The sequence below is a fragment of the Cardiocondyla obscurior genome, linkage group LG18 (genome assembly GCF_019399895.1).
Source record: "Cardiocondyla obscurior isolate alpha-2009 linkage group LG18, Cobs3.1, whole genome shotgun sequence".
In the NCBI taxonomy this organism is placed as follows: domain Eukaryota; kingdom Metazoa; phylum Arthropoda; class Insecta; order Hymenoptera; family Formicidae; genus Cardiocondyla; species Cardiocondyla obscurior.
This window is the reverse complement of record NC_091881.1, coordinates 3,923,551-3,935,848: the sequence shown is the minus strand read 5'-3', so window position 1 is coordinate 3,935,848 and position 12,298 is coordinate 3,923,551. Positions and strand designations below refer to the sequence as shown.

At 42.6% G+C, this 12,298-nt stretch overlaps 1 protein-coding gene across 2 annotated transcripts in view; it reads right to left on the bottom strand.

Moving 5' to 3' along the window:
- The window catches only part of LOC139109826 (GATA zinc finger domain-containing protein 14), a 290,995-nt gene that overhangs the window by 184,770 nt on the left and 93,927 nt on the right, over positions 1-12,298 (bottom strand). For both annotated transcript variants that reach the window (XM_070669186.1, XM_070669187.1), the window contains 3 exons: positions 6,157-6,255; positions 5,958-6,079; positions 5,741-5,777 (listed from right to left, as the gene is read on the bottom strand). In XM_070669186.1, coding sequence (XP_070525287.1) covers position 5,741 — 1 coding nt within the window. In that variant the 5' untranslated portion in view covers positions 5,742-5,777; positions 5,958-6,079; positions 6,157-6,255. The remainder of the gene's footprint in view (positions 1-5,740; positions 5,778-5,957; positions 6,080-6,156; positions 6,256-12,298) is intronic.

The following is a 12,298-nucleotide window of genomic DNA, read 5'->3' as shown; positions in this document are numbered from 1 at the left end:
AAATCAGCGATATTAACAGGCTCGTAAATCCTCGCGAGCGAATGGCGCGCTTAAAAAGCCCAAGACAATTGTGCCATTATCTTCCCCGAGTTAATCGAACGACGATTGAGTAATGCGTGAATAATTTTCTATTATAGTCGTATGAGTCGTAACGTGCGCGCTGTCTCGCGGCGGCGTTCCCGGCATCTCGCGCTCCGCATCCAGGCCTCCTTTACTTTCCGCCACTCGTCCCGTCCTCTCCCGCCAGCCCGCCGCGTGAGGTCAGCGCGGATAAAAGTTCGCGCGCCGTCGATCGTGCGTGTCGATAAAATAAATGTTACAACCGGCATGCGTGAGATTCGAAGCGAATAACACAAATTACGGGGACCGGGGGGGAAGGAGGGGGCCGTGCTCGCGTTCGTGCACGCGCCCGGAAAGATCGCGCGGCGAGAAACGCGCGCCGGGGAAAAATCTCGCCGCGTGCCAGAAACAATTTCGTAACGAAAACCTCGCGTGCGAAGGGTCGAATCCTAATAGATATACGCCAGGCCGTTGTTCACTCCTCGGGACAGATATGTGCGCTATGCGATCACTTTGACGGTCGCGCGCGCCTATCGATCTCGCGATCTCATCGATCGCGATAAGATACGGCCGTTGCGTCGCGGAGTCGTGTTTTCCCATCGCCGGCGAAGATTTAAGTCACCGCGAAAAAATGCGAGGGAAGGGTTTCTCGTAAAAAGGCAGTCGCCCTTCACCCTGTCCATGACTTGGTTTTAAAAAAAATTGTTTGATAATTAAATTTATATTTAATATTAATTTAATAATTAAATAAAAAAAAAAAAAAAAAGAAATTGGTAGCGCCGATCGGCTGATGTAAAAATTTGACTGAGATCTTTTTTCGTTGCTACTCGAAATGGGGATTCTTACAGCGGGATGAAATGTCTCGTGAAAAGCCTCTCGCTCGGATCGAATCGAGCTGACCCCGAGGTATTCCTGCGAGTTCGCGTTTTCGATCGCTTCCAGACAACCTAAGCGGCTACGTCGGCCGTAAGTTTCCAAGGTAATTCGCGTATATATATACCGACGTACTTGACCCCGTGGCTATTAATCTCGCGTGCCATCATCCCCCTCGATCCGCGGGGGCGTTTCCAAACTAATATACGACGACACGACCCACGCCTCTATCGGTGAGAGCCTAACGAGGACTGACTTTAACGGTTAAATAATATTACTTTGAGCTCTTTCTCTCGGGTTGTCGATCGATGGAAAAGTTTCCTCGGCTAGAGCCGAGTAATGCGAGTCCTCAGAAAATAATTCTCTCGCGGGTGAAACAAACGGTACTCGATTCAAGCAAAAAAGATAAAAACCAAAAAAAAAACCCTCCAAAAAAATAGCAAAAATTTTCTTTACAGATCTTTTAATAGAAAAATATTTTTTATTATAATTTAGAGACGTTTAAAAAAAAAAATGTGACACGTTATATTTATACGAAAACTGCGAGAATTGATATTAAAGAAAGAAATGAAACTTTATTGGCCCTCGCGATAACATTGTTATTAGAAAAACTCGGGCATCCGCTTGACCCTCGTTGTAAAGCGAACGGTTAAGCTAAATCCCTTTCAATGTCGGTTGAGAGCGGAATAGTGAAGTTTGTCGCGATCGAACGATCCATTGATCTCGGGAGGGGGAGAGGAGAGAGGAAGCTGCGGCCAGCGAGTGGAAAATCGTTTTCTCGGATGGCACAAGGGGTGCTCTCTCAAACGTTAGGGGACACTACCCAATCTTGAGCCTCGCCAATCTCGAATATGCGATCTATTTAACGATCGCATTAGATACAGGGCAACGGCCAACGAAGTGAATCGCGTAAATCGTCTGTGTGCGTGCCCGAACGGTCAGCGAAACGCGAAAGGAAATAGACGCGTGTTTAAAAAAAAAAATACCTTCAAATAAAGTACTAGACAAATTATAATTTAAAGAGAAGCCGTTCTGTTCGGAATGTTCAAGAGTTGTTCCTAAAACGATTCGTAAGCAATTCGAATTGCTTCTTAAAACTGTGCGTATAAACGGAGCAAAATGAGCCGTCACGTCTGGCAAAATTAATGATCGCAGTTTTATTCACTCGGTCGGTCACGAATATCTCGGGAAGCTTTATGGCCGGTATAAAACAATAGAGCGCTTTGCCGATTTTACAGCCGAAACTCGCGTGATCACCGCCTCGACGGGGTACGAAACAGCCGTTTCCAAGCTCTGTTGCCCGAGCGAACGCACAGTCTAAATCGCGGCGATATTTATTGCGTAATAATCGTTAAAAACCGGGACACGAGCTAGAGGCGCTTCCACCGCGCGTCTGTGAGAAAAATATCTTCCATTTCTCACGCGTGCTTTCAATAGCGTCATATAAGAGTTTAAAATGAGCGAGAGTATAAAAACCGAGTCCGCGATAACGTAACATATAGAAAACGCCGCGGAGAATAAAACGGCGGAATGATTTCTGGAACGGGTAGGAGAAAGTTGGTTAACAATTTGCCGTTAGAACAGACGAACAATCGGGTCGAGCGTCAAAGTGAGGGAAAGGATCCTCTCCCCGAAAGATATTCAATGTAAATCGCAATTACGTATTGAAAATTATATTCGCGAAGATCTGGGCATGAAATGCGCGCGACGATAGTCACTTCGCTTCGCACGGCGCAGATGCTGTGGCGATTGCGTTTAAATAAAAAAAAAAAATAAAAAAAAAGAAAAAGAAAAAAAAAAGAAATCGCCAGCACATTGCGTCGAGGCCGTGGCGTACTTCGCGGGGTAATGCAGCCCGGGCCGATCGACTCTTAATTAGAACGCCTGGGACAAATGACCGTGATTCCCGCCGTAATGATACCTTTGTCGCGCACCACTTGATTCATACGATCGCGTCCGATCGGCGTGCAGCTTGCCCGCTACGACGATGGAGTCGTTGGCACGTGTACGGGGAGTCCGAGGAACGCGAACCGTTTTAACCGTTAATGTATATTTACGCCGATCGAAGATTTTCACCTGCTCGTTTGGAGAGACGTGCGCAACGTTCGGCCCGTGCGAGACGAGATATGCGGGAGATTTTTTATAAATTATAAGCAATTAAATGATTAGACTTTTATAGCGCACTCGGGTAATTTTTTTTTTTTAACGATTCAATGTCGTCTCAAAGAGAGATTAAAATGTCCCTCGGTCTTTCGAGAGGAGTCCTGCCGCTACCTGGCCAGCTTTATACGAACGCGCGGTCGGCGCCGACCGGCTTACGTCTCGACGAGAGCGGAACACCTGCGGATCGCGCGGTCTAAAATCGTGCGCGATCGAGACCGCAGAAATGTGTGTGACGATTACACATTTCGTTCACGCCGGAGAAGTTCCCTGCAATCGACGGTGGGTGCGTAAAACACAGTCTATCGCGATAAAGAAATTTTTATTTACGCGCGAGAATTTCGTCGCAGTCTCTTCATGACGCGACGCATTTAGAAGATAAGGGAGAATTTTTTTTTTTTTGGGAGAAGAAGATATTATAGAACTGACGAGTTTCGAGGTTCATTAATTGTTGCCAGTGCGCCTGAGAAATATTCGCTTCTCCGTATATTATTTCTGGCGATTCGTCGGGGCAAGGGACAACCGTGTGTTCTCGAAGAAAGCACCTGCCAGCGGACATAGCCAGCGGACACGTGGCGTGCACGAAAACACGCGACGCGTCTTAAACGGACGGGCCAAGCAAAAAAGAAAGAAAGAAAAAAAAAAAATTAGGTAAATGGCAACGCAATTATAACGCAAGTAATTTCGTCGTCGCTACCGGTTCGCCGTGGCCAGATTTAACGAGCAGATGCCTTCCACGGGCATCCGACCGTTCTCATTTCGATTTATAACCGTTAATAGAATTCGCTTTCCAGTCGCATGCGTGTAATCTCGGAATAAACTGCCGCTGCGAGCCGCGGAAGGCAAATACCGAGAGACAAGTCCGGCAGAAACTGTTTGTCATTTCTCACGATTCGATTGCATAAAAGGCTCCCTGTATTCATCCGGACCGGGTTCAGAAACAAGTATTTAACCGCGGCGATCGATAATCTTATCCAGTTTTCCGTAGGCGACAAATAAACCATCGCGAGGGCAAACACAGGGGCTACCACGCACAATTTACTCGATCCATCAAAATCCATGACGTCTATATACTCGCATACAAAGGCAAACTCGATAATGTATCTGCGGGGAGGCCGAGAGGGCCTTGTCGCGTCGAACGCATTGGCGCATCGGACACTAATGAGATCGCATAGCACGCGAAAGTCCTTTCCTTTATTTCTTTTTTTTCGCAACGAAATGATAAACACCGTTTTTCAGCTCGACTTTTATTTCATCTGTTCTCGATTTTTTTTTTATCGATATTATTAATTTATTACGAATCGTGAACGGATTGATAAACGATATTTATTACGACCGGACGAAAATGTAAACTTCAATATTTTAAAATAACTTCCCACCCAAAATTTTTTTTGCGGATAACGATATTTTAACAATATTTGTTACGCATCGGACAGTGATCGATTAACGTCGAGTACGTCGGAAGTACGTCGAAAACTTTGACTACGTTCCAGGTAGTCGGGAAAAGCAAGCTACACTACTTGCCAAATAACAAACACTACTATAGGCAACGATTTAAATATAATTTAAAATATATATTTAAAAGAAATTAAATATAATTTAAATTATATATTTAAAAGAAATTAAATATAGTTTAAAGCTATGCTTTATTTACGAGAAAAAGCACAGTTTTAAATTATATTTAATTACATAATTAACAATATTGTTAATGATTATTATAATTCAACATATATCGATATACAGATTTATATTTTTTCATACAGATTTTATGCAAATTATATTTTATCATAAATACGTTGCCTAGATAAAAAAAGAACATGCGACTCACATTTGATGAGATGCGGGCGGAGTTCAGCTACACGAAGATAGAAGGATGTAATGATAATCTGTAACACACAAAAGAAAAACAAATATGAAAAATATGCATAAAATAATCATCAATTTCAAATATAATTTTATACAAAATTTTTTTTTTTTTTTTATACAAGATATTTAATAATGTAATTATCTAATTTTTGAAATATTTTTGCAGAAGAAAATTTCTCTAAAAATTTAGGTTTCTTTTTTTTTATAATTATTTCACTAAATATTATTATGAAAATAAAATAACCCGAATAAATAAAAAAAAGATTACTTTAATTTAATTAAAAAAAAAAGATAATTACCCATACGATGCTCCGCCGATGCCCGATGTCCATCCGGGACCTGCTCCTCCTCTCAGAACTCAGATCTACAGGTCACAACATCCACAGGTCACTCGCGACACTCGCGAATACGCGCGCGGATTGCTTTATTAATCGACCGACACTGGCGGTACTCCCGTTTCTAAAATTTATAAATAAATTTCGATCGTCCGGTTACTTTGTTCGGTTTCGCGACGAACCCCGACCGTGGTTCGAATTATATTCGATCGGCGACGACGGTAGAGCTGTAAAAAACTATTATATTGTACATACATATAATACAATTGAGATATATACATAGGAACTATAACTACTACTACTACAATTATTACTAAAAAGCAAGTTTTGGTTTACGCGGAGCACCGATAACGCGAATTTTTTAATAAATATTTTTCCGGGTTTAGAATTATTTTCCCACCCGAAGTTCTTAAATTAAAAAAAAAAAAAAACCCATCACCACTTACTGGACAATGCGCTGCAGCGGAGTTGAAGACAAGTAATCTGTAACAAATAAAGAAAAAATTTAAATGTATAAATGCAAGGAATACATTTTCATGTTTTAGTTACAAAAATGTATACGCTTTTCTATGCAATTTATCAATTAAAAATTTAAAAATTAAGTTGTCTGTTATTTAAATGATATAGTTATTAATTTATTTATGAAAAGGAAATGATTCTTACCCAGGGGTTGCTCCGCTGGTGCCTGATGCCTATCCGAGGCCTCCTCCTCCTCTCAGAACGTCTAGTATGTCGGGCTGATCCTCCTTCCTTCCATAAAACACTCGTGAAAACAGGCCTGAAACCTGTAAAACCGCCTGATATTATACGGCATTCTCGTTTATCAAAATCGCACAATTAAATTCTGCGCCTGATTACTTACGAAATTCTCGAAACGCATGTGGCCGACAAACTGGCTGCGGTTTTACAGTAAATATCGTCTAGTGGTACTAGAGGTACGGTGGCTTCTCCAAGTATTAATCTGAAACAGAAAAAAATCTCCGGTTAGAATGTGTTCTAAAACTATACTACCCACCCACCGTGATAAGACTACGTATTCGTGAGAGAAATTATACTTTATAGATTATGGATACGAAGACTTAACTGCTACGTTAAATATACATATATGTAATTATGCGTAATATGCGGCAAGTAATATGTAATGTATAATAACTTTGTGAATACTCTCCGCGAAGAATATTGTTCGCTGAACTCGTTGGATGTAATAAAATCGTATCGTCGTCTAATATCTTAATTTATTAACTGTAATTACTTTTCGAAGCTGCGGACACGCGGACACGTATCTACTGCGTACCGTCTAGCTCAACTGCTGGAGCATCCGACTGTGATATGCCGCTCAAGGACACAGCTCGGAGTCGCGCAACTGTTGTGTACATTTCTCCCGCACCTGTACACCTAACCTCTACGGCCTCTGCACACTTAAGAAAACGCGAATATTACATGAATATTATTCCGAATATTCTTTCGAACGTTACTTTGTACATACGTATCGTGGAATCGTAACCGGCGGATAATCAGACTAAAGAGCAGAATCATAATTAACCTACTGAGTGAATATTGTGGATTGCCGTATTCGTCAGGCCACTGTCCAGCGCGAGCCATGGGGCGAGACTGTTACTTTGTTTAATTAAGGCATAATTAATGATGTCTAATAACGAGCTAGAAAAGCTAGCTATCGAAACGTTGTCCGCAGCGTGGTGACCTCTTGCGTATTAATCTAACTAGCGAGCACTCGACTACCAGTCGCTGAGTCGGCCGAATCCGCTGGTTGCCGAACATTGTCGAGTTCGTTGATCGCCGTAATCGACTGTAAGCATGTGATCGTCGCCTGCACTCGCATGGCGCGGGACGCGGGCGGCACTCGAACGTGCGTTAAGATAGGTCAACACGCGTAGTAGAATAGTACACGTGCGAAAAACATATGGACATTTAACTTTTCTGATTCGATATATTATATTAAACTTATGAAACAAATTATATAAAATAGAAAAAGACACATTCGTAATTTATTACCGAGCATTATTAAACGTAAATCTATTTTCCTTAACGTAGCAAGAGCAAAAGTAAATGGCACGAGCAAAGCGCGGCGCTCTTTAATCCCCAGTGTTGAAGAAAGAAAATATAAAACTGCTTAATAGAATTAATAAAGTATGAAAAATGTGAAAATAAATTTTAATTCCTTAAAAATCTCTTATTACAGAGAATTGAGATAATATATTTCGCCGCGATGTGTTAATAGGATTGTGAATGTGTCATTTGTCAATGTACGCTATGAAGAAAAGGCAACAAAAATAAAAAAAAAAAAAAAAAAAAGAAAAACGTTTTCCGATTCCAGTTTAATAATCCTCCCCGTCTGGCGAAGCGCAGGCGGGTTAATCGCGCGCTTTCGCGGTAATTAATGGCCGCGAATTACGGGCTAAGCATAGACTAATAGAAGCATCGCGTAATAATATATTTCTTGACAATGACAACTGCACGATAAAAGAAGCATCGCGATCGCAAAGGTGGAATTACCACGTACAATTGAGTCGATCTGTCAAGCAACCGTCCCGCCCACTACTCGGTCGAAGGTGGCACGATAATACGGCAATACGAAAGCCGAGAGGAGGACGGAAGATCGATCGGGAGAAAGAGAACAACTGAGACGAGGCTCTTGCATTAACCCATTGAGAGAGATAATTTTTTTTTCTCTCTCTCTCTTTTTTTTTTTTTTTTTAAGCTATAAATTACAGCCCGCGCGGCCTATTACTTCTACTGTTACGCCTGACAAAAAATCACGGCCTCTCATTTCCGAATTAAATGGCTAAATGTTATGAGTGCCATCGATTACTCGCATTACGACGGTATAATTTAATATAATGAGAAACGCGCGCGGCCGCGTGTCAATTGCCGCGCATCGTGCCTTGATACGAAAATGAGATGTTATTCCCCGGGCGGTTCTCTATTTTCTATCGGTAAATCATTATCCGCAATGAATCTACGTACCTGCCAGATAATTTGCGCACTTCGTCATCGCCGCCAGTAATTATCTCGTAAGCACGCGCTGGCTCTTTTTCACTTAACCGTAAATTGAGACGGCGCGTCAATAAAAATAATAATAAAAAAAAAAAGATATCCGAGAGACATCCGATTATTATAACTGCATAACACAAAACCTAATAACAATTTGTGGATAATCTACGGCCGCGTGCGCTCGATACCGTCGTCTTTTAGAATAACAAACGCGGGAGATTCACAAAATATATATTAGTGAAGCCAAATTGTTTTCTACATCAGCGTTTGAAAATTATGTAATATCGAAAGGAATATGTATAACGGGAAACGGAACTGGGCGAGAATATACACGGCGTGCCGCCAAGTAATTCAGCCGATCCACAAGAAAGGAAAGCAACCTGCAGCCAAAAGCGTCCCGATAATACGGCGATCCGAAGTCGAGAGTCTCGTATTAACCATGCACCATCGGTAATTAGTTCAGCTGCAACGAGCGGAGACGCGTGCCCCGTGTTGCGCTGCAGCTGCACCTGTCGACCGATGCACGCTTTCATAAATACGCGCCGCGCTGAACATGCACTCGATATGTGCGACAGAGTGTCGATAAAAAAAAAAAAAAATTAAAGAGGGAAGGAAGAACCATTATTACGCCCGATACAAAGTTTCAAGCGCATCTCGTTACGTATATAATTTCGCATTATAGGGGAAAGAGGCAGCGCTCATCGCTTTTGCGCCCTGTTATTCATCCCCGAAGCCCCGGAGGTTCCGCGACGTATCTTCAAACATTCCGAGACACAAAACGCACCGAGTCCACACGGCGGAAAAGATTACCGATCTGTCTACTTCGCTCGCGAGCCTCTCGTTACGCGTGGCTAGACACTCGGCAAGAAATTATTCCGCGATTAAGTGTAATTATGAACTTAATGAAAAATTCAGATAAGACGTATATATTTTTAGACGTAATGAGGGAGACGGACGTCGATCGGGCAGGAAGTTGTTTTTCCGTCGCGAAGACATCACCTGCCTCAAGCGCCGAGGAACATTTATTCCCTAATCAGTCTTCGTGGCATCCCAGGAGGTTTCGCACCTGCCCGCCGCGTACTGCTTTTCTCGCGACGAGAGCGGAATTTTCTGCTGGCCACCCATACGGCCACGCGCGCACGTTGATAAACCGGTAACCCAATTGACGATCCGGCCAAAAATGGAATGCAACGGACGCGCTTTCGCGGTCCCCCTCCCCCCATTTCGTGCGTCAGCACGATTAATCGGGCGCGCCCGATAAACAGGAATTACTTTCGTCCGCGCGAACGTCCCGAAAACTTTCATGACGCGGCATTATTATGATGGGATTATGGAACAATGTCGGCACGTAAGTATACACGTCTTAATATCGAATCAAGTTTCGCTGCGAGCGGCAATCCCTGTCTCATTAGTCTGCGTATTTTGCCTTACGAACCCACGTGTTACGATTGAATGGTTTTTAATTGGCGATATTAACTAGAAAATAAGAAATAAAATTAAAAAAAAAAAAAAATAAGGTAACACCCGTGTATTTCTTTATGGGGGATAAATTAAAAAAAAAAAAAAGAAGGAACTTATCCGTCGGAAGGAAATTACTATGCGACTTATACGCAATTTAAATGTAAATACACGAGATGAAGATAGATGTTAAGGAATATCATTAATTTTCCGTTACCGAAGTGTGAGGTGATGAGAAAGTCACGCGAGGGATAAAGATTGATCTAATTAGCGTGTAAACCGTCTCTCTGTTCCTAGATTCAGGTAGACCAGTCGGGGCGCGTCCAGACGCTGATCAGGCATAAAATCGCGATTTAATAGTTTCCCTGCGTCAGGGCGCTTCTCGAGGGCTTGGAAACACCTGCCGCGGAACCAATGAATTATAGGTGCCGCTTCGGGAGCAAAGATGCACAATAATGACGCGCGGCTGAGCCGACAGGAAAAAGTTTTACCGCAAAATACCTCTAGTACTCTTTATCCCCAAATTTATTTTTTCGACGAGTGTATATCTTTCGTTACAGGCTTTGTACACATTTTTTTCTTTCTTTCTTTTTTTTTGTCCGCGAGATGAATGACGAGTCGATTGTTATAAAAGAATAAGCATATCGCGTAAATTAAAATTTGTGAAATTATATAAATTTGCTTTAAATCACTATAAAAATTATGCCGAGCTAAATATAGATATAAAATATAAGTGGAGGATATTAAAAAATATATAAATATTGAGAAATGTAAGTATAATGAGAAATAAATTCTCGTTCACGCATAAATTTAGAGTGGAAGGCGCTTCGCTGTATATCACGTTGCGGTGCATAAATATTGCATTAAAGTACTGCGCTAAGTGCTATCCACCGCTCATTACTGATTATAACACTATTCAGCGTAATAGTATTCTAACGATTAAACCATTTTCTGCTATTTCACTGCTTGGGGGTCTTGGCGCAGCCGGGAAGTGCAATCTAGGAATCTATCTTCCCTCTATATCTACTTTTCACTATTCCACCTATTGCGTAGCCACGCGCGCTACTATTTTTTAATTAATCACCTATGATTAACGCTATTAATTAGTTGTTACAGAGGAAGTACAGAACTACATTGATGTAGATTCTACCTACAGATACATGCGGAAATACATGGAAATCAGACTTGAGAAACGTGTCGTATTGCACACAAGCGTGCATAACAATTATGTATTAAAATAAATTAACAACGTGTGACTTTTTTTATTTTTTCTTCATAATCAATCTCGCTTTCCCATCCCAATCTGTCTAAATAAATCTTTTTTTTTTTTTTTTTTACTTTTCTGCCATGGCTCTCACCGTTTTTTAATTACGCGGTTTCAAAGCTGTTTACTTTAAATATCACGAAGGAACAGTCGGATACGAGCGGAGACGTTAATTTTCAATTTTCACGAATTCGAGCATCCTCTTCAGTCTAAATTTCGACACTTTGATTTCGCCTCTTCTTTTCCTCTCGAGCGCTTCCTACCCATTTCTTTCTTTTTTTTTTCTTTTTTCTTTTGTTCGCCTCATCGCGAGAAGGGAATTTCATCGTGACCTGGTCCGCGCCGAGACCCGGGCAAGCCGGCGCGTCACTTCCGGTTCTCTCGAGGGCGCAGAAAAACGTCGTTTCCCAAGACTGCCTGGCCTCGCGGTAAATGAGTTTTTTATCTGGCCCGAAGTAAATTAGATTAGCGGAGACATGCACCGGCCGTATCTCGCTTGCTTGCGCGCCACGTACGCGCGCGATGAGCCGAGCGTGGAGGAGACGTGTACGAATGCATGCGATGGCACGGTGTGATGCACTAATGGTCCGCTTCATTCCGGCACACTTTGTTGTACGCTGCGCGTATCCGGTAGTCAAATATAGCCGGTGTTATGTCAGCTCTCTAATATAGATACGCGAGATATGCGCGTGATATGCGGCATAATACGGACTGCGGGTAAAAATTGAGCCCTGCGACGACGACCGAGGGGAAAGAAAAAAAAAAAAAAAAGATTCTTTTCCACGTGTCTTAATACAACGTTTCCAATGTTCCGAAGTGAAGTAGACAAAGGTTCGTGCATGTCGAACCACTGTTCGCCATTAAACGCGTTACGCATCGAGCGCGCCGCGGATATTCCCAGCTTTCACGTGCTCCTGACAGCTTCCTGCACCACGTGGAAAAAGTGGCGAGCGAACACGCGTAACGCGTATGTGGGTGGCGTTTCCCAGCCCGACGCGACGGTGCCCAACAAAAGCGCTCGCCCGACTTTACAACCGACTTCCCGTTGTACCCGGCTGGTTGTTGCTCTGCCTTGTCCTTCGGGGACGGCCGTACATTACCGCTGTCGCGACGTCGTGGCAAAACAAAGGGAAAACATAAGCCTGGACGGCGCGAGGAATTTTTTAATGGCCGCCAGCCACCCGCACCTCTTCGTTTATAAGCACGCGCGCGCCGGTGAACGGATACGGAAACTTTGAAATTTATTGTGAATTCGCATTAAATGTAACAG